The sequence below is a fragment of the Amaranthus tricolor genome, chromosome 14, assembly GCF_026212465.1.
Source record: "Amaranthus tricolor cultivar Red isolate AtriRed21 chromosome 14, ASM2621246v1, whole genome shotgun sequence".
NCBI lineage: Eukaryota > Viridiplantae > Streptophyta > Magnoliopsida > Caryophyllales > Amaranthaceae > Amaranthus > Amaranthus tricolor.
This window is the reverse complement of record NC_080060.1, coordinates 3,563,970-3,584,996: the sequence shown is the minus strand read 5'-3', so window position 1 is coordinate 3,584,996 and position 21,027 is coordinate 3,563,970. Positions and strand designations below refer to the sequence as shown.

The following is a 21,027-nucleotide window of genomic DNA, read 5'->3' as shown; positions in this document are numbered from 1 at the left end:
GGTGTATTTTGTGGATATTAATCAGTACAATGAGAGCTCTCTATTTATAGGAGAGATTACACTAAGTAACATTAAATATATTAAAGTTATGAATAAATGATAATGAAACATCCCTAATAACTTGAAGAGTCAAAAACAGCATTCTAGGAGCATCAGAGACATCGCTTGACTAAAGCAGAGGCTCGCTCGGTCGAGCGGGTTGCAGAAAATTTCTGGTTACATTCTGTCTGCTTGCTCGACCCATTCTGAAGCTCGCTCGGTCGAGCGGCACTTCAGAAGAAATCTGACAGTATTGCTCGACTTGCATAGTAGAGCATCTTGAATTAAACCTTTGAACTACTTCATTTAGGTCCCATAACTCCTATGATTAACTCATTAATTCATACTTTAATCATATTCATGACATACTTATGAGATTCCATTCCAAAAGTCACCACATGAATGCACACACCAAATGTGCACTCAAGTCACACCATTCATAACAAAACCCATTAGTTTTACCGATCTGGGTAGTTAATCCAATACCCATTTGATGATCTGGTGGCCATTGAGGAATTTCAACTGGGAGAATTTGATTAGTTATAGCAGTAATCAAAAACAAGTTGAACGACTGAAGTCTAAACATGATTTCAATAAGTAATAACCCATTACACGAAGCTAGCAATGTTGGGTGGTATGAATCGAGTAAACCTACATTTTCAGGGAGAGTAATAAAAAGGGTACTCAATTTTGGGGGTTCTTGGAAGCATAAATGGGTCGTGGTAAATTCCAATAAATCGGGGATTGATATTCGGGTTAGAGATTGTTCGACGATGAACCATGATGGGGTTGGATTGCGAGAAATGTAGGATTCCATGAAATATGGAGATGAGATGATTAAATTCCAGGTTCTTGATAAGGTTTTGAAAAGGAAGATTGTTCTTGCGGGTAAACGGATAAGGATTTCTTGTACCAATTTATCGGGGTAAACGGGTTTGGTAACGACCTGAGATTGATTCTGCAACTTGATCGGACATATTTGAATTTTTAGAGGAAAATTACAAAATGCTTTGTTGAGATGATGAAGACATGAAGAATAGATCATAAAGAATTATATCAATCGAGACTATGAATGAATGAAATAACTGAAGCAAATCTAAATGTATATATTTCCTAAGGAAGTGTTGGGAAAATAACAGGGTGAAGTTAACAAATTATTCATGCGGAAGGTTTTGATAGGGTTAGAGTTTTGTCAACGAGAGATTAGAGTTTTGTCAATAAGAGATTTTAAGAAGTATCAAAAGGATCTCCAATTTTTAGATTTTAAGCTTTCTATAATTTAGATTTCAACTCTTTTAAACTTATTTTTACATTATGTAAGTTTAAATTTATGAGTTTTTCAAGAATATTGTGTTTGTTTATGTTCAAGTATTTCAGGGTATTATCATGAATATACTAAGCTTTGGATTTCTTTCATATCATTATTCTATACAGTTCTTGGTAATTTCTTTACCTTTTCTCAATTTTATTATGTTTATATAAATGTATATGTTTTGTTTATTTACAATCATGAATTCATGATTCATCTAGTGAGTAGTTTGTCTATCTATATGATTAGATGAGAATTTCATGTTCTAATATCTAATTGGTTTGATTAAATTATAAAAATTGATCATTCAAGGTAAAGTCTTTTAGTTTCTCCAAACTAAAATTACGAAAGTTGAGGGATGAAAATATTATTAGTCTTGAATGATAATGCAAGTCAATATCATTTCTTAATCAAAATACGAAACTTGAGATTTAGCAATTAGTTAGTATGGCCATGTTAGTCAATTGAAATACAAAAGTGAGAATGAAAGAACCTATTTAATTCGAGTTAATTTAATTATCAACCTGAAAAAGAATAATTGAGTTTCTTTGGTGAACTAATTTAATAAAGTAAATTGCAACTCTTGTTGAAATAATCATATGCTATTAGTGGGGCTGTGGGGGTAATTCCATTATCCTAGACTTTAATCATCTTGATCTTATATTGAAACTTTCGATTGCATCAAGAATTAAAACAACCTATAAACATCTAGTTTCTCTTGTATTTATTTGAACAAAATTGAATATTAATCTCGCTTTCCAGAGAATCGACTGGTTATCGTGCTACAACACCTATATATATGCGACATTAAAATAAACAAAAAAACATATAACAAGAACAAACACAAGGTTTTTCTCACTTTAATCTTGTTACAAACTTTCTAGCTATTCTCCTCCATCATTTCTATAACAAGCACAATGCTTTTACATTAGTATGTAGATACTTTAATTTTTGGTGATCAGGCTTTAGTTTCAAGGCAATTTCCAAATCTTCAACACAACCTTTAAGTCTTGTAAGTGCTCGGCGTTTGTAAGCTTCAAAGCATTCACCATCTAACTCCAATGCCTTGGCGAAATCAACTTCTGCTTCTTGGTATTTACCGAGCTTCGTATATGCCGAAGCTCTAAATACGTAAGTTATGGCATTTTCTGACGAATTAATGCTCTGTGTATAGAGATCTATAGCTTGATTAATATCCCCTTTGTCGTAAAATACATTTCCATATTTAAACTTGACTTTAGCATCTGCACAAAGAGGAAAGGATTTACTACTAGAATTACAATTAGGATTCAACTATTCTGATCCATTTATAACACTCTGTCATGAGGGCTGAACAAAGTTTGGTCTAAACCGCAAACCAAATCGGATTAAACCGTAATTTTAATATTTGGTCTGGTCAACGGTTAAAACGGTCTGGTCTGGGTTTTTTTTTTTAAAATTACGGTTTACAGTCTGGTACCGGTTTTTTATTTTTCAAACCAGACCAGACCGCAAATCGTACTATAACCAAAAAACATAATTTTTTAAAAAAAATATGTTGCTACCTAGATATTTCGATATGTAATTATTTTTATATAGTAATATATACTTGAACAATGTTAATGCAATCAAATATATATATATATATATATATATATATATATATATATATATATATATATATATATATATATGGGAAAAATATGAAAATAAAAAAGCATAGATTAGACCAAACCGTTAATTTTAATGTCAGACTAAACTAAACCGAACCTTGTGCACCCCTATAATCGTCAAAGACAAAACTTTGGATTAATGCATACTAGTCTCAAGTTGGTAGTATAGTTGATTTTAGTGAGAGTAATAGTGATCCAAAGTACTTTAAACATCCAATTGAAATGATTTTTTTACGTTTTAACTTTGTCTCACTAAGAAATTATATCATTTTCACCAAACGAAACCTAAATTCAGTTCTCACTCCGACATCAAACTAACTAATAATTAATGAAAAATTTTCTAGAATAATCTCACTTATTGCTTATTTACTGTGAATAATTTCTATTATTGGTTATTTCTAATTAATCCAAAATTTGTATTTAATTTGCTGACAACACTCCTTTTTACATTTTAATTGGTTATTGTAGATATATACTAGCCGTTACATTCACTTCTTCTCTCTCACGCTTCTTCGTTGGTCTAACCCGACTCTCTTTGATGGTAGACATCTACAATCGCCGATTAAAATATGAAAATTGGTAATTTCAACAAATAACATACAAATTTTGAATTATTTAAAATAATCAATAATATGGATTAATAACAACAAATGGCCATGGCCATGGCCAATAGGTGAAATTATTCTCGACAATTTTTCTAATAATTTAAAATATGGTTCACTTACCGACAATTGGAGAAAACGAAATAATAGGCCAACTCGAGAGCAAAACGGGAACCCAAGACTTGGTAATAGAAAAAGGAAACACAGCACTATTTCGGAAATTATCGCTACACTCCATTTTTTCAGATTTAAGATCCAGAGAAATAATACGATAACCAAAATCAAAGAAGACGATATCACCATTAAAAGGATGGATAAAAATGGGTGTTGGCATTACTGATTCGGGTCTACAATCAAGACCCGGAAAATTCAACTTACTCAGTAAAATCCATGTTCCATATCCATACTTCAACCTCCACAAACTTATCTCACCATTTTTTCTCTTAGAAAGCTCCAAAAACTGAATATACCCACCACCACAGTCTAAACACATTTCATCTTCCAATTCTTTCATTTGTCGATTTGGAAACTCGATTAATCGTAATTGAACTTCTTTTTCTATACTAAAAGGATCATCCCAAGCTATTAATCCAAAACCTAAATCATACCAAATCAATTTCCCCTTGAACTCAATTACTCTTAAACTTCCAGTAATAAAAAAAAATTCTCCGGATATAAATTTAGCATGTTTCAAGTCCCATTCTAATGTTTCTGACGAAAAACACATCAAAGAAGCGATTGTACTTCCATTTATTGGCTTACAGTACACAATCATGAATTTCTCAATAAACCCATTAGTTTTACCAATCTGGGTAATTAATCCGACACCCATTTGATCATTAGTTAGCCATTGAGGAGTTTCAACTGGAAGTATATTATTAGTTGTAGCAGTAATCAAAAACAAGCTGAATGGCTTATTTCTACACATTATGTCAATAAGTAATAACCCATCACTCGAAGCTAGCAATGTTGGGTGATATGAATTGGGTAAATCAACACTTTCGGGGAAAATAATAAAAAGAGTACTCAATTTTGGGGGTTCTTGGAAGTATAATTGGGTTGTATATCCCCGAAAATTGGGGATTGATTTTCGGGTTAGAGATCGTTCGACGATGAACCATGATGGGGTTGGATTGCGGGAAATGTAGGATTTCTTGAAATATGGAGATGAGATGATTGAATTCCAGGTTCTTGATAAGGTTTTGAAACGGAAGATAGTTCTTGCGGGTAAACGGATAAGGATTTCTTGTACCATTTTATCGGGTAAACGGGTTCGGTAATGACATGAGATTGATTCTACAACTTGATCTGACATTTTTGAATATTTAGAGGGAAATACAAGATGCTTTTGATGAGATGAAGCTCGAAGAAGTATACAGAAAGAATTGTATCAATCGAAAAATCAATGAATTATGAGCTAATTAAAGAATTATATGTTATGTTGTGACATGGCAAATCATTTACTAGCGTCTTTAAGGCGCAGCGGATTATGTAATTGTTAGTGGTTGCTAAATTATCCAAAACATAATATTTACAGTTCAAATTAAATTGAACTGAATTTTAAAATACCATTTCAAATTAATTCGCATTGATCGAATTGCATTTTTTCTAAAGCTCTTAAATACTAGAAAGAAGAAATTTAAGAACAAAATAAAATATAAGAACAAAAACAAAATTTGAAAATTCAAAACGAAAATCAATTTAATGGAAGAAAAAAAACGAACAGTGTACGCTGTACCTTGTTTGTCTATCGATTGTGGCGTGATGACTGATGAATGTCCACCGATGACTGGGAGTGAGCTCAGTCTTGTTTTACTCTGAGACTATTTTTTACAAGAATTTGCGTTAAAATATAGCCAAATTAATTAATTTAAAATTTAATTTGATTATAGAATATAGCCAAATTAAATTACTTATTTGGTTTGATTTGATTCGATATTCGAGTTTCCACTAAATTACTTAAACTCTAGCAAAAGAAATAAAATTAGTCGAAAAAGCGTCGCAAATCTAGATACTGACAAGAAAACTTTGTAGAAAGACAAACTAAAAATTAGAACAATGGAAATTGATACAGTGGCACACAACCGAAGCACAAAAGAAGCAATAGTGATGTCAAAAAAGCAAAAATATCGGTAAATTGTGATGCTTAAAAGAAGGAGGAGTTCTTAGTAAATAACGGTGATTTATGAGGTTAGTAAATAACGGTAATGTGTGAAGTTAATAAATTACTCTAATGTGGTATGATTTGATACAGTGAGAGTTTTATGATATTAATTTACCTTTAGTGGGACATCACCGGTTCACCGGTAGGTAAACCAAAGATGTCCATAGATGAAACAGTTGTTAAGAGTACAATCAAATATAAGTATTTGGGATCGATTAAAAGGGATGGGGAGATTGACGGGGATGTAAATCATCGTATACAAGCGGGTTGGCTCAAGTGGCGAGCAGCCACTGCAGTGCTATGTGATAGGAAATTCCCAAGCAAGTTAAAAGGAAAATTCTACAGGACGACAATCAGACTTGCTCTGCTATAATGTTGGCCTGTAAAGAAGATTTTCGAACATAAGATGAAAGTTACATAATTGCATATGCTGAGGTGGATGTGTGGACACACATTGATGGATCGAATTACAAAACCAAGAGTTTAGGGACAAACTAGGGGTAGCCCCTATATCTGGAAAAATACGCGAACATAGATTGAGGTGGTTTGGTCATGTACAGAGAAAGACTTTCGACGCCCCTGTGCAGACAAACTAGGGATATTCGGTTTATAATCAGATAATTTATTCGATTTTTAAAAACGAATGATGCAATCCGATCCGAGATATCCGTTATTCGATTTTAAAAACCTGATAATTTATCCGACTTTTGAAAATCGGATGCTGAATATTGAATCGAATCGTGGTATTTGGATCGGAGTATATTTTTTCTATAAAAAAATTTATTTAAATTGTTGAATGTACTAATATTTACAATTCTTAACTACAACTAATTTTTTGTTAATTATCCTTAAAAAATTTATTGTTAATTATATTAGACTTTTATATATTCAACTACATCCCTTTTTTTTCAAACTTAAAAAAATAAGCTTGATTAAAGAAAGAAATCAAAATGAGCTTAGATTTTTATGTGTAAAAAATAAAAAATTATTTTTTAAAAATATTTTACAATATAATCAAGTATTTGGTATCCGACTCGAAAAATGGATAACCGAATTTCGGAATTTGAATCGATCTGATATTCGGTTTTGAACACCCCTTGTCCATATCATATACTAGAACTCTTTAGATTTTACACTTATTGCTCTTCTTAGAGGTTTATTTGGAGCATAATTAGTGAGTTTTTAAGGACAATAGAATAAATTTGTATATCTGGGACAACATATGGAGGCTCATAGGTTCAATCATGGAATTTGGAAAACAATATTTTTTTTATTATAATCAAAGTCGAGGAAACGAAAACAATAGGTGAGAATTTTTTTTTATAAGCTACAGTTTCGATCTAGTTTTTTCTAATATTTTAAGTTGGGTCATTTTAGAATAACGAGTTTGAACTTTGTGAATCATGACCACTAAATTTTGAGAATTCTACCCTAATTGTAGTAATCCAAACATCAATACTTACAGTAGATTTAAGTGGGTTCTCAATGATGACAATATTACTTGTACTACTCCCGGAAAATTTTAGATGAGGAAATTCATTGTAGTTTCAAGCGAAAAATTGAAGCACTGGGTTAAATATTTATATGCTGATATTTATATCAGAAAGTCAGGATGGCCGAGTTGGTCTAAGGCGCCAGTTTCAGGTACTGGTCCGAAAGGGCATGGGTTCGAATCCCATTCCTGACATTTTCTTGTGATTTTTTTTTGTGGAGATCCTACTTGACATTGCCATTTACCCATAGTTCAAGATTACAAAATTAAGATTCTAAATATCTAATTTTATTTATGTCATTTATTTACTATTTCATATCATCAAATATCATACTCCCTTCGTTTTAGTGACTTTGTCTCATTGGTTTTTTAACACAATTCACAGTTCTTTCTTAATTTGTATTATATTCTTATCTATAATTTAAAACATAGTTAAGTAGGATCTTGTTTAATTCATCTCAACGCAATGATTATTTATATTGACTTTTTATAATTTGTAGTTATACAACATTAGAGATATTAAAATTTCAATATATTTCTTGACAAACGTGCCCAAATAAAGTGGAAGAAAATCATCGAAATGGAAAGAGTATTTTATTGTTGCCTTTTTGAAATTCCAATTAATTTTTTTAAGTTGACAAGCTTGGGTGGAAACGGTTATTAAAAGTCTATATATATAAATTAGAGTCCATTTTATATGAGAAAAACAAATTACACAATACAAATGTACACGTTATAGCAAGCAATTTTGTGTCAACATATACTAAATACTTCTATTACATAACAATTAATAAGACACTCTTGACATCCTCAAAGTTAATCTCATTGCTACCATAAAAGGATGTTTATCTAATTTAGGTCATTGATTCAACATCATTTGGTTGGTGACTTGTTTTGTCTTAGGATAAAACTTTATTCTTCTCTTCACCCAAAACATGAGAATCATACTCATTCAAGCATAAGGTTTGCTTGTTTGAGCACAAGAAGTGATCATTCGAGGTATGACATTCATGTCAATAACCAAATCAACCAAAAAGCCTGCTTTAATGTTTGAAATCGATACCATATTAAAAAACCAACTTAACCAAAAGCTTAAGTTGTATCAGGTCTGTTCTGATCAACATCAAAGGATAAAAAAGCTACTATTCATACACAAATTAGGTGACTAACAACCATGTTCTTTGTAATGCTTCCCAACTTTATGATAGTGAAATATTTCATCCTTTTTAATCTTCTTGTTATGTGAAGGAAGAGGAGGAATACTCTGTTCGTGCCTGAAAAAGTTTTCAGGATCAAATTTGGTTTTAATTTTCACCAACCTATCAAAATTATTCTTAAAATACTTTAAACCCCAAGCTCTAGCTTCATTAACATTCACATCACCCTCTTTATTTATCCCCAAATCAAGATCCCTATAATTAACATAAGCTTCCCTGGGGTTCTTAGACACATAAGGCTCCATATAATCATATAAGTCCCTAATCCAAGCCATGTTCTTACTTTCACTATTCTCACCATCTTTCCAAGCTACAACATATTGAATCTTATAAATCGTACCTTTCCTATGAGGAAACGGGGTATTAGACTCGGGTATTCTACTCATCATCCCACCATAAGGATTCCATATCATAAGATAGTACCCTTCAGCCTCTAACAACTTCTTCCAAAGTCCTTCAAGGCCGGTGTTGGGGATCGGTTCTCTAACAAAATCAGACTTTGCCTTAAAGTAGTTCCTAGATAAGGGCATCCCTTGAAGTAAAACTTCCGGGCTAGTCCCTGTAGGGTACCCTCCAATGTAAACAACTGATTCGATCCAACTCATTTCATTGCAATCCTTGTATGTCAATTCCAATTCAGGGAAATTATTACCCATGATTTGCATAAGTTGAGTTGTGCTACCTAAATACAGCGCGTTAAATAACGCTTGTACAGTTTTTTCGGTTGTGTTTGGACGCGTTCCTGGCATGAATTCTACCCTGATAAAAAGATCCTCATCAAGTTTATCAGCAACTTGCTGCCATTTATATAAGAGTTTAGTTAAGCCTTGTTCCAATGTTCTAGGAACTGTAAAAGTTGTGACAGTGTCAGGTACAGGAACAAGTTTTACTTTCCAAGCAAGAATTACTCCGAAACTTCCTCCACCACCACCTTTGACAGCCCAAAACAAATCTTCTCCCATCGATTTCCGGTCAAGAATTTTCCCGGTTGGATCGACTAACTGGACATCGATCACATTATCAACACCTAGGCCATATTTTCTCATCATAGAGCCGTAAGCTCCGCCTGTAATATGACCTCCTATACCCAAACTGGTGCAAAGTCCTGCAGGAAATCCGTGCACCTTACTGTGTTCTGATATCCTGTAATAGAATTCCCCTGTGGTGGCCCCTGCCTCGACCCATGCACTGTTATCATCGATATCAACAGTTACAGACCGGAGTTTCGATAGGTCTAGAATTACAAATGGGTCCCCCATCTCGGAAGCATAGGAAACACCTTCATAGTCGTGCCCCCCACTTCGAAACCTGAGTTGAATTCCATGTTTTTTGGCACATATAACAGTTGTTTGTACATGGGATTCATGTGATGGAATGAAGATTAGTTGGGGTTTTTCGACTGAAGGTAATAAGTACCTTAAGTTATATGCTGTGGAGTTAAGGATTGAACTAAAGGAAGTGTTATTTGGGGTGTACAATGATGTTGGAAATGACTTTTGTAGACTAATGTGCTTGGAAAGACAATGAATAAAGCTAGCTTGAATTTCATTTGAGCATACTACATAGCAAGAAAGTGAGAAAATTAGTAGAATTGCAAAGGGAATTGTAATGTTTGAAAGAGCCATGGTGAGGAAAGATGGCTATGGTGTTGGAAGGATTTATATGTGCAAATGATGTTTGATGACTTTTATTTGAGGTAATGCAATCATCATGTTTTGATTGTTTGTGTGGTTAAAGAGTTTCCTTTTTCTTTTCATTTTTTAAATAAAGGTTAGTACTCGGTAAATGGCTTATTGATTGATTGTTTGGTTGCCGTTTGACTTTTGGCTTATTAGTTCCTCCACTTGTTAACAATTTGTCTTGTAAATAGTTTTTAGCATATTAGCCTACTTTTTCTTACTGTATCCCTATAAAAAGTTGACTTATTTAGATAAGTTAAAAGCAAAAAGTGCAGTCAACTCTTTAGTTAGTAAAATAAGTTAAATGAAACAATCAACTAATGTCCAACAATAACTTTTCAGATACTCGTCTCAATAATATGCAGTGACTAAAAGGAATCATCGGTTGTTGGATAAATGAAAATGTATTGTTGACAGCTTATATTACCAGCATTATTTTATGATGAAGTTGCTAGGAGCCTACGATTTTTGACTTCTTAAGATCAACGTAGGTTTACTAATTCCAATTTCCAAATATCAATTTAAAGAATAAGTATGATTTTAATTACCTGATTCGACTCTAATCTTTTGAGATTAACACTCAGGCTTTGTTGTTATCTTAAGATACATGAGTACATGACTATAATATTTGTTTTATAAATGTTAAATTGGTTGTTATCAATTCAAAGAAAATGTAGATATGAGCTTTAGTCTTCTATTTTTTTTTTTAATTAGCAGCTAGCAGTAACTGCAATATTTAAACAAATCAACCACTTAACATGGGGTAATCATCTTACGAAATTAACAAGAAGAAATGTGGTATTATAATATTTTATTGTTAATTTCTTTAGGGTTTTAAGGCACTCCTTTTGTCCTACTTTTCTTTATCATTGATGTTATTTTAATTCGTCCCATTTATTTTGCATCATTTTTAGTTTTAAACAATATCCCACTAGTTTCTTTTGATCTCATCCACACAATTTTTTTTAAATTAATCCACACAGTGCAGTCTTTCTCTTCATTTATCACCAAATATTTACAATTTCCTTAAAAACACTCTATTTTCTCTTAAATATTAATTCAAAGAAACAAAGTAATATTCTACTTTATTAGATATTTGAAACCTACTAATTATGTTCCATCAAATATGAACTAAACTTTAATGAGGTATATAATAAGTTAATTATGCAAAAATGTTTATCAAAAAGTCAAAAATATTCAGCATGACCCATGTGTTAGGACAAAGGATAAAGATAATCTTTGTTTACTTGTATGGTTGTAAGGTCTTATCTATAAAACATTATTATATTATGTATCATAGTTGATAATTATTCTTATAAAGTACCAATTAGTGGTAGGTGGTAGAAGAAAGTCCCCATACTTGACAGTATTTGGTAGCAGGCTAAACAGATTTTTTCTTATAGCTTGTATGAGACGGTCTCACCGTGACACATGCTTTATACTTGGGTTAAATAGCCCTTAATAATAACTTTTAGCTTATGAGCTTCTTGTTTTGAGGTCGTCTCACCGTGAGACGGTCTCTACAAGCCGAGCTGTTTGGTGTATTGTATAATACCCAAGTAGTTGAAAATTATACCTAAAAATGTCATGCATATCACCATTTTTCTTCTGATTTGTGATAACAATTTTATACGTAAGATTGTCATGCATAATACCCATAAAAGTGTTTTGAAAATTGTACCTAAAATTAACCATTTTTCTATCTTAACAAAACAACTATACAGTATAATTTCCAAAAAAATATTTGTCAGTAGCCGTACAAAATTACAAGGATTTTAATCCAAGAAAAAGAGTAATTATGTTCCAAACTGTTGTTGTAATCAAGAGATAAGCAGATTAATTACTTAATTGAAAGTACTTACTTATTAATCACAAATGAAGGTACTCATCCACATCATAGTCGGTTCACAAAACCAACTCTGGGAGAAGTTTGGATTCAGAAACTCTCTGCATAGCTTTCTCGACCTAGAGTGTAAACAAAATTCACATAATTGTCAAAATCATTTACGGAAAATATTGAAAACAATTATAACAATAATTAATTAGAAATAAAGACGGTTAAAGTGGCTTTACTTGTAGCTCCCAGTTTGTTTTCACGGTAATGGCAAAAAGAGCTAGAACTTGAAGGATGAGTGCACATATTATTCCTAACCAGAGACCCTTTAAAAGAGATTCAAGGCATAAGAGAAGGTAATTATAACTTCAAATACAATTATTAGTTAGGTGATACAGTGCAACTAAGAAAGGGTTTTTTAAATAATTACTTTTCCTCCAATGTGCATGAAAAATGCTAATAGGATTGCAGCTGGTAAACCCACAAGATAAAATGACCCGAGATTGATATATGCTCCTATTTTTTGCCAACCACATCCTCTAGCAGTACCTAAGTGTTCAATCAAAGGCAAAACCAAGAATTATACGTGAGGGGGTCAAAAATTTTCATAGAACATCACAAAAAGAACTTTAAGCAAGGGAGAACAAAAACTACAGCAACTTAAGGATATTTGAATAGTTTTGGTACGTTGACAAGAGATCATCGAGTAATATGACATAAACGTAGACTTAAAATGATTGCGGGTCAATACCTAGTATAGACTGCATTTTCACTAAATTACTAGAATGGGCCGTGGCCAACCTTCGCTCACAAGTAGTTCCACCACTTGTGTCACTATCTAAACCACAAAATGTTTCCCGGCTCACAGTCATTAACTCTTAGCAACTTAGAACCAATTAACTCTAAACATGATGTAATTATTGAGATGTATTGCCAATAATTTGGGTTCTTACCAGATAGGACACAAGCAAGTCCATCTAAAAGATTGGTTAGTGAAAGAAGGGGCATCATGGCAGCTAAATATCGAACCACTTCCATCTCGTTACTGTAAGCATAGCCCCAGGCATTTCGTATCAATATAAGGAGTAGCCCCACCAAAAAGCTCTCATAGACTGTCATGCATAAAACAATATATACTGCTAACTTTGCAGCTTGTGGATTTCCAGCACCCAGTTCATTAGAGACCCTGGTACTGAGGGCAGAGACATTCAAACATGATTAATTTGATGTTAACTAACATCTATTAAGAAAAATCAGATCGCATTATCGATGATTTTTAAGGGAATTATATGAGGTAACTGCAAACTTTTACTTGAAACTACAAAAGAAAACAAAAAATTACCTGACTGCACCACTGAAACCTTCAGGAATAACCCAGACAAGTGAGGTTGTGTTGAGGCTGCAAGAAGTTGCATAATAAAATAACTGAATCATTTAACAAATCAATCAAATGAATATTACACAAACCTTAGTGCAAACATATGGTTATAACCGTCCTGAAGCGGCTTTTGTTGTGGCCTATATTTCAGTCATAGTAACTCAAAAACTTTTACAATCACTAAGAAAAAATGTTGTAATGTTTGCGATCACGGTAACCAAAACGGTGCTGTGGCAACGAGAGTGATGTAATTATACTAACGCAAACTATGGGACGAATGCATGAGATATCCCTCAAAACGGTCCAACATGCGGTTTTTTAACACCTTTACAACGGGAGAAATATCAAATTGGCAGCTTTAAAACATTTACAATACAGTCGATGAGAAGCGATGCGACCTTGTTTTTGCACTATGTTTACAATGCGGTCACAACATGGTGATGCGGACGATATTTAGCACTATGACACAAACCGATTCTATTCGAATCATTTGCAATTAAAAAAAAAGAACTATGGTGCTCATAGGATAAGAACAAACCTGATAGAAAGCACTGAAGTTTCTAGTGCAGGATTCGGTAGAAGACCAGATAAGAGAACAATCATCTCAAAAGACCACATCTCCAAGCTGTTCAAATAAAGGATAATGAAATTTTACTTAAGTTTTACATCCAATAAAGAAATCAACTCAAGTCTCAGATTACATCCCAGCACATAGTAAGTGATTTTGGCATCTAAGAAATATGTTTGTATATATAGAGGAATACATTCAGATTTAATCATGTAAGTACTTTGTTCAAATCTTACCAGACCATGACTGCTGATGGTATCGCAAGCCTCAAAAAACCCAGAATTCCTTGAAATGATGCACTCGAGAAGCTAACCCAAGTTTTGGAACAGGATGAAGAAAATTTCATATAAGCAACTAACAATAAACAATTAATCCAGTACGACATAGTATTTGCAAGAGCAGCTCCTTTACTTCCTAGGTGGCATTTGAACACTAATGTCCAAGAAATTAACAAGTGCAATATTGTAGTAATTCCGGACGTTAGCATCATAGGAAAGACTATATTTTGAGATTGAAAGAATCTTATAAGGCATTGAATATAACTATATGCAAAAAGGCTTGGAATCATGAACCGTGTGTAGGGTGCTGCTTCGGCTGCTATCTCATGATTTTGTCCTAACGCCATTAGAATTGTTTCAGTATTAAACCATATTAAACCGATGGGAATGCTTATCAATGTCAACGTGACCATGGCTCTTTGTGTGTGTATGCCCACCATATGGTATTGCCCTGCACCATAAGACTGCCCACAAATGGTCTCTAGTGCACTCGCCATGCCTAGCTGCTCAATTAGAAAGACAAAAGCTTAGTTGAGTCTACCAAATTTTATTATCCATTTTTGTCTTGATGGTCGATGGATGCTTATACCATTCATAGTTGCTCGAGCGATAAGAACAAAAACAAGGATCACACCCCCTTCTTTTGAATGTTTGCAAGGGACTTACTACCATTCATTTTGATTGGTTGATACTCCTAACCCCTTAAAATTTCCTTTATACTCCCTATGTCCCTCTCAATTTGCCTCATTTTCTATTTTAGACTTTTAGTCCCTCCAACTTTGCCCCATTTTTATTTTGGGGCATGACCCTACTACTTTAACACATCATTACCTTCTATATACTTCCTCTTATTTCTAAATGACCCCAACCCTTTAACCCACTCATCCCAACTTCTTAATCTTCGCGTCATCCTCACTTGGGGCAACATCACAGGGACGGAGTGGTATACGTTTTTTAAGAACACTCATCAACTAAATGAGGGTGTTTATCACTATAACACATAAGTTTTCAAGTAAGAGTTGAGATGAACATTAAAGGCCAAACAAAATAATATTTTTATAAACATTCAATAATAAAACCAAAACCTATGCATATCTTAAATATGTAAATTTGCAAATAATATCCTTGAATCGCATTTCAATTTGAATCAACTCCTCCTCCACTCCCTCAATGATTAAAATATTTGTAATTTTTGTCACTTTGTAAATAAACTTCAGTTTTATTTTCAGCTCTTTTATTTTAATTTATTTGTTTTATGTGTATATATATATATATACACGGCGACAAAAAGCATAAAAATGTGGTCTAGCAGTAGGCGACGAAAACGCGATCATAAGTTGGTTGGCGATGGACTTCTCGTCGCCCAGTGGTCGCCAAGTTCTCCATAAAAAATGGCGAGGGAAACGGCGTCCAATTTGATGTTAGCGACTTTTGATGTTAGCGACGAACGAAAAGGCGATAACATTGGCGAGGAGATCCTTGTCGCCATGTCGCACACGTGGTTGGCGATGGACTTCTCGTCGCCCATTGGTCGCCAAGTTCTCCATAAATATGGCGAGAAAATGGCGTCCAATTTGATGTTAGCGACGAACGAAAAGGCGAATAAAAGGGGAGAAACAGAGGATTTAGGGCACATTTTATCGCACTAAATAGAACTGAATCAAATGAAAGTAATAGAGTGCAAATAAAAGGAACTCACCAGTAATGCAAAACCAGTAACATAGGCAAAAGAGGTAGCCATGGAAGCTGCAGAGAGAGCTAATTCACCAAGACGACCAACCATCATAAGAGAAATGATATGTAATGAAAATGTTAATAAACCAACTAATATCAATGGACATGCCAACCATAATTGTCTCTTTGCTTCTTCAACATAAACCTGAAATTCATTCCAAACTTCTGATTCGGTGAGTGGTTTGCTGAGAAGAGGGAGGATCGTTGATGAATTTTCTTGCTTCTCCATTTTTCTTTTTTTATTTTAGAAGGAAATAAAATGGTTGAAGAGACTCGGTGAGTGCGGGAAACGTGGCGCTTGAAGATACTTGATGGTCAAATCAATGAAAGAAAAGTCGTGCTGAGACAACAAATAGTCGGTTGAATATTAGTGTTGTAAAAATTATTAATGTTAAATTTTTATATATTTTAGCATGTATAATTAGGAAGATTAAATCTTAAATTAGTATATTGAATACTATGAAAAATTAAATATTATAAATATTTTGGGAAACATTTTTAATTGAAGTATTTAGTGTGTTTATAGTTTCGTTATACCAGTAATATTTTACTTTATTACGCAATCTAATGTATTAATTTTATTATTTATATCTTTAGTTTTTAAAATTATACTCCTATAATTTTAAAATTAAGAAAATACGCAATTAAACGATTCAAACAAAATTTCAATTGACCATAGTTTTTTGCTTTTTGAGCAGTTTGCCTTTTTTGGCTTGATTAGACTTTTGTGTTTTAGGCTTTTCTAAAGGCTTTTAATATGCGACGATTCTTGTATGAGACCGTTTCACCGTAAGATGAGTCCATACAAGCAGTTCATTAGTAAAAAAATACTAAAAAAAATTAATTTGAATCCTATTCAATTAAGAGTACGCGCACTCTTCTTGAATTTAAATCCTTAAAAATAAGTTTAGTAATAAAATGTTAATAAATCTGACAAAACAAACTAATAAATTACTGATTAAATAAATTAAATTAAAAATGAAGTTTACCAAAATAGACGGGAACAAAGAGAATACAAGTATACAACATTGATCTAAGATCAGCTAATGTCAAGTTGAATAAATTTGTAGTTATCATTTATCAGTTATAACTTATAAGTAGGCATTTCTAAAAATGTCTTGGTCTTGGAGCTATTGGTCGTAGGCTCATATGGCCCAATGCCCATTGGATCGAGTTAGCTTTGCCCATTTTAATCTAGCCCGCATCTAACATTTTATATGATCTTTGTACTTTTGAATTTGTATTATAAAACTTAAATATGTGAGAGTTTTAAATTTTAAAGTGTAAATTTAAAGAAATAGATAGTAATTAGTCATAGTAATATACCCTAATAATATGCATTTTATTGGGTACTTTATCAAATATGGAGATGAAAGAAATGAATAAAAATGAAAGAAATTGATTCTGTCCTTTTCATCAGTACTGGAAAAGTTACCTGTAAATACAATAGTTCGTTCATCTAGCATCATTTATTAATTTGATTCATTTTACTCATTTTTTTGAATTCATCTTTTTTTAATATCATTTATATATTTTAACTCTTTTAATTCATGCACACAATTTAGTCTCTCACTTATTTATTAAGTATCAAATATCAAATATCTATTTTTTTTCCTAATAAACATTTAATTTCTCTTTACTACTCATTTAAAAGATAGAGTACTAGTAGAATATTATAGGGTGTTATTAAAGTTCGCCACCCTTTTTATTTTATCGCCATCCCTCTAATGAAATTACGAGTTTGCCCCTACACTTGTAAAAATTACAAAATTGCCATTGTACCTAAAACATGCTTAACAATTCTAAATTGCACTTAATAACACTATTATCACTTAATAACAATATTATCGGAACTCTATATATGTTGAATTTTCAGAAACGTTCTTGTAGTATATACGAATTCAAAAAACGCATTATCTTTCTAAAACTTTGTAAAAACGAATTCAAACACGTTAAGGTAAATAAGCTAGAACTCAACATCGAACAACAATGGCATATCAAAACGAGCATGATAACGATTCGGTAAGTAATTAATCGATTCGTAGTTTTTTTTTTAAAAAAAAAGAATTAGAACCAGTCGCACAGTTTGTGCGATTGATTTAAATTATTATTTTTTTTATTTTTTTTAGTTTCGAATTATAAAATATGTTTCATGTAATTAATTTATTTTTTAAGTTTTTATTTAATAAATGTTGTGATAAATGAATATATTTGAATTTATTATAATTTGTTAATGTAATGGTTTTGAATTTATTATAATTAGTGTAATGGTTTTTAATTTTCTAATTCAAAAAATAAAAATAAAAATAAAAAAAAGAAAAATTCAAATCAGCAGCTAACAATTCATGTAAAGACTTAGAGATACAATATCGCAACAGGATATTACTATGAAATAGACTTTGCGGCATACAACGACAACAAAATAACACCGCCGAAAATACGGTCAATGTAGATACTCCTTAGTGTTTATTGTAGTGATTGTACTTCTTGTTATCATTTTATTAATTGTAGTAATTATATTCATAGTATTAATTCCATAATTAAGTTAGTCAATAAATATGTAAATAAAAGTTAAGCAATACGTAATAGTAACAATTTTGCATCAATAGGAGTTAAAAAAAAATTTTGTTCGTTAACACATATTACAACAAAATGTCTATTAAGGGTTGTGCCCTCTAAATGCCTGTCATTCCTCAAACAACTCTCTCAGTTCATCCATATACATATCAGCAGCATGTCTTTCCCGAAGAGTCATTTGCACAATAGATGGCATCCTCAGCAGTGGGGCGAGTCTACTTGGAAATTCAGCTGCAAACTGTAAAAAAAAAAAAGATAACATTGTCAATAAATTAGACAGTTAATTTCGGTAACGACACATAAAAATGTAATAGATAAACATAAACACTAACATATTCGACTCTGTTATTCGCCACACCGAACGCAGCAGCAGGTCCTTCAACTGGGATAAGAAACGCATGGGAAGACACCCTAAACCAGTCAATGTACTTAGGGGCAGCCTCTGATGGTACCGATGCCCGACGCAGTGCCTGCTCAACTACGCGGGCACAATAGGGGAACCTACTCCACATCTCCGTGTACATGGACGGCTGCGCGAATGTCACTGAGTAGGAGCCCTGTGCCGGTCGCACAGCTTGTCCAACCCAGTGGAGACCCTCATCATGACCTACAGACTCTTCACGACTAACAGAATCGTCCCAGTCAGTTTCATCGTCAACTGATCCGACCGTATGACTTTGCAGGCTACTCTGGCGCTGAAAGTGACTACGCACATGGTCTAGGGTTGTTGAGCGTTGCGCCTGACTATGTCTGATTGCCTCTTCTTGCCTTGATCGTCTCACAGATCCCGTAACCCCCCTCTCATGAGGATCCCCTCTTAGTGAAGTTGCCCTAGAGCTATTCCCGCTCAATAACCCTCTAAAAAACCCTTTTCCTTTTCCTTGATTTCCAGCCATTTACTACAATTTTCATATTTTAATAACTATTAATAAAAATTTAAAATCATAAAAAATTAAATTAAGACGACATTCCAAAATTTAATTAATTACATATAAATATTTTCATTCGAAATTCAAAACAAAAATAATTACATATAAATATTTAATTTAATACACTTAGAATCATATAAATTACTAACAAGTAACAAAAAAAATAAAAAACTTCAAATCTTCACCCTAGTCGCACAAAAAGTGCGACTGGGATGAAGATTTGAAATTTTTTATTTTTTATTTTTTTCCTTCGAATGAAATAAAATAAAAATTACCTCGAAATTTTGTTGACGACTTCGATTCCAAAGCTTTAGCTCCGATTATTTTTGTGTGAAGAATTTGAGTTTATGGAAGTGATGAGAGTGTTATTGAATGAATTTGAAGTGTTTTATAGAGGTTTTAAGGTAAGTAGTATTTTCGTAATTTTTAAAGTCCAGGGGCAAATTCGTAATTTCATTAATTGGAAGTGGCGATAAAATAAAAAAGGTGACGGAAAATAAGAATCCAGATATTATACTCCACCACCAATAATTACAAGTACATAAAAGTAGGTAGTGATTAATGGGTAGTACAATTGTACAAAAACAAGCCGATGCAGTACACCTCTTTTGGAGCTGATAGTAGCAGTACTTTTCGTACTAAGTTTTAGTATCAGCCACCTTTTTTCTTCATCATTCTCTGCTTTCTCTTATCGTACCTGTGTTCAAATGTACTGCTTAATTTGTACGATCAACCTTTCTATATTTAACTGATCAATTTTTGAGAACCAAATCCAACCAAACCGAGCCGAAGACTATCATTTCCTTAAATCAAATTTCCACCAAAAAAATCCAATCACCCTCAAAGATATCCAAAGTGCTTTGTGCTTATTGTAATGGATCTGTAATTCTTTTATCTCAGCTCCATCATAATAAGCACAATGCACATTGGCTCTTTCTTTGGGTTCGTCAACAATTGAAGTTTTATGATATAAAACAGTAATGCAATTACTTTAGGTAGTGTTTGGCAATATAAAATTCATTTGGAAATTGAAAATTTAATTTTGATATTTAAATTCAAGAATTGTAAATGACATCTATATATTTGGAAACCAATTCAATATTTGAAAATAAATTCTAAGTTGCCAAACATACCATTAATGTTTTTCATTTTTGTTTGATTTGGATTTTCTTGCCAAATTATTTTTGTAAGTTGACTGTAGATAACCTGAACAAATTAGAAGGATAATTCATTGAACTTATATGTTAGTAAAATTCTCTCTATTTCTTTGATGAGGGATCATATATAAGTTAATTTTGTTGGAAATGTAGGCCTTTTAAAAGGTCTTCACAATGTATTCTTAAAACTACAATCATCAACAACAATTAGCAGTGATAATATATATAATATGATCAGTATATGAGAAATGTGTTTAACATATGTTTGAAAGAAACTGTTTGGTGTGACACAAATTTATTGTTACATTAAGAAAGTTATTTCCTAACTATCTCAAGTGTAAGTGACAAGATGTTTTCAAAGTTAATACCCACAAAAAGCAATGTACACCTGCAAATATCATTCTTGCACAAGTGAATA

At 32.5% G+C, this 21,027-nt stretch overlaps 3 protein-coding genes and 1 non-coding gene across 5 annotated transcripts; 1 reads left to right on the top strand and 3 right to left on the bottom strand.

Annotated features, from left to right (window-relative positions):
* Positions 1 to 2,155: 2,155 nt before the first annotated feature.
* Positions 2,156 to 5,107, bottom strand: LOC130799706 (F-box protein At1g49990-like). Its single transcript, XM_057662902.1, has 2 exons — positions 3,726 to 5,107; positions 2,156 to 2,592 (listed from the first exon to the last, which is right to left on the bottom strand). The coding sequence occupies exons 1-2, from the start codon at positions 4,915 to 4,917 to the stop codon at positions 2,252 to 2,254; spliced, it is 1,533 nt and encodes a 510-aa protein (XP_057518885.1). The 5' UTR covers positions 4,918 to 5,107; the 3' UTR covers positions 2,156 to 2,251.
* A 2,265-nt stretch (positions 5,108 to 7,372) lies between these two features.
* On the top strand, positions 7,373 to 7,453 carry TRNAL-CAG (transfer RNA leucine (anticodon CAG)). Its single transcript has one exon. It is a non-coding gene; the product is annotated as a tRNA-Leu (tRNA).
* A 478-nt stretch (positions 7,454 to 7,931) lies between these two features.
* On the bottom strand, positions 7,932 to 10,326 carry LOC130799704 (berberine bridge enzyme-like 13). Its single transcript, XM_057662899.1, has one exon. The coding sequence runs from the start codon at positions 10,098 to 10,100 to the stop codon at positions 8,424 to 8,426; it is 1,677 nt and encodes a 558-aa protein (XP_057518882.1). The 5' UTR covers positions 10,101 to 10,326; the 3' UTR covers positions 7,932 to 8,423.
* A 1,040-nt stretch (positions 10,327 to 11,366) lies between these two features.
* On the bottom strand, positions 11,367 to 16,249 carry LOC130799705 (protein DETOXIFICATION 16-like). Of its 2 annotated transcripts, XM_057662901.1 has the most exons (9): positions 15,912 to 16,249; positions 14,507 to 14,715; positions 14,171 to 14,242; positions 13,905 to 13,991; positions 13,331 to 13,387; positions 12,942 to 13,180; positions 12,419 to 12,537; positions 12,228 to 12,314; positions 11,367 to 12,119 (listed from the first exon to the last, which is right to left on the bottom strand). In XM_057662901.1, exons 1-9 carry the CDS (start codon positions 16,173 to 16,175, stop codon positions 12,060 to 12,062), a joined length of 1,194 nt encoding a protein of 397 aa, XP_057518884.1. In that variant the 5' UTR covers positions 16,176 to 16,249; the 3' UTR covers positions 11,367 to 12,059. The 2 variants fall into 2 exon arrangements, with proteins under 2 accessions (XP_057518884.1, XP_057518883.1); XM_057662900.1 differs by having other exon boundaries at positions 14,171 to 14,715.
* Between the last annotated feature and the right edge of the window lie 4,778 nt (positions 16,250 to 21,027).

Bases quoted from the DNA above. Each gene is read 5' to 3' on its own strand.
- LOC130799705 (XM_057662900.1), bottom strand. From the start codon at position 16,175: ATGGAGAAGCAAGAAAATTCATCAACGATCCTCCCTCTTCTCAGCAAA. The intron at 14,716-15,911 runs GTGAGTTCCTTT...CTAATTGAGCAG, and splicing joins TTACTGGTTTTGCATTACTG to CTAGGCATGGCGAGTGCACT. The intron at 13,992-14,170 runs GTAAGATTTGAA...TTATTTGAACAG, and splicing joins CCATCAGCAGTCATGGTCTG to CTTGGAGATGTGGTCTTTTG.
- LOC130799706 (XM_057662902.1), bottom strand. From the start codon at position 4,917: ATGTCAGATCAAGTTGTAGAATCAATCTCATGTCATTACCGAACCCGT. The intron at 2,593-3,725 runs GTAAGTGAACCA...CTCTTTGTGCAG, and splicing joins TTCGTTTTCTCCAATTGTCG to ATGCTAAAGTCAAGTTTAAA.
- LOC130799704 (XM_057662899.1), bottom strand. From the start codon at position 10,100: ATGGCTCTTTCAAACATTACAATTCCCTTTGCAATTCTACTAATTTTC.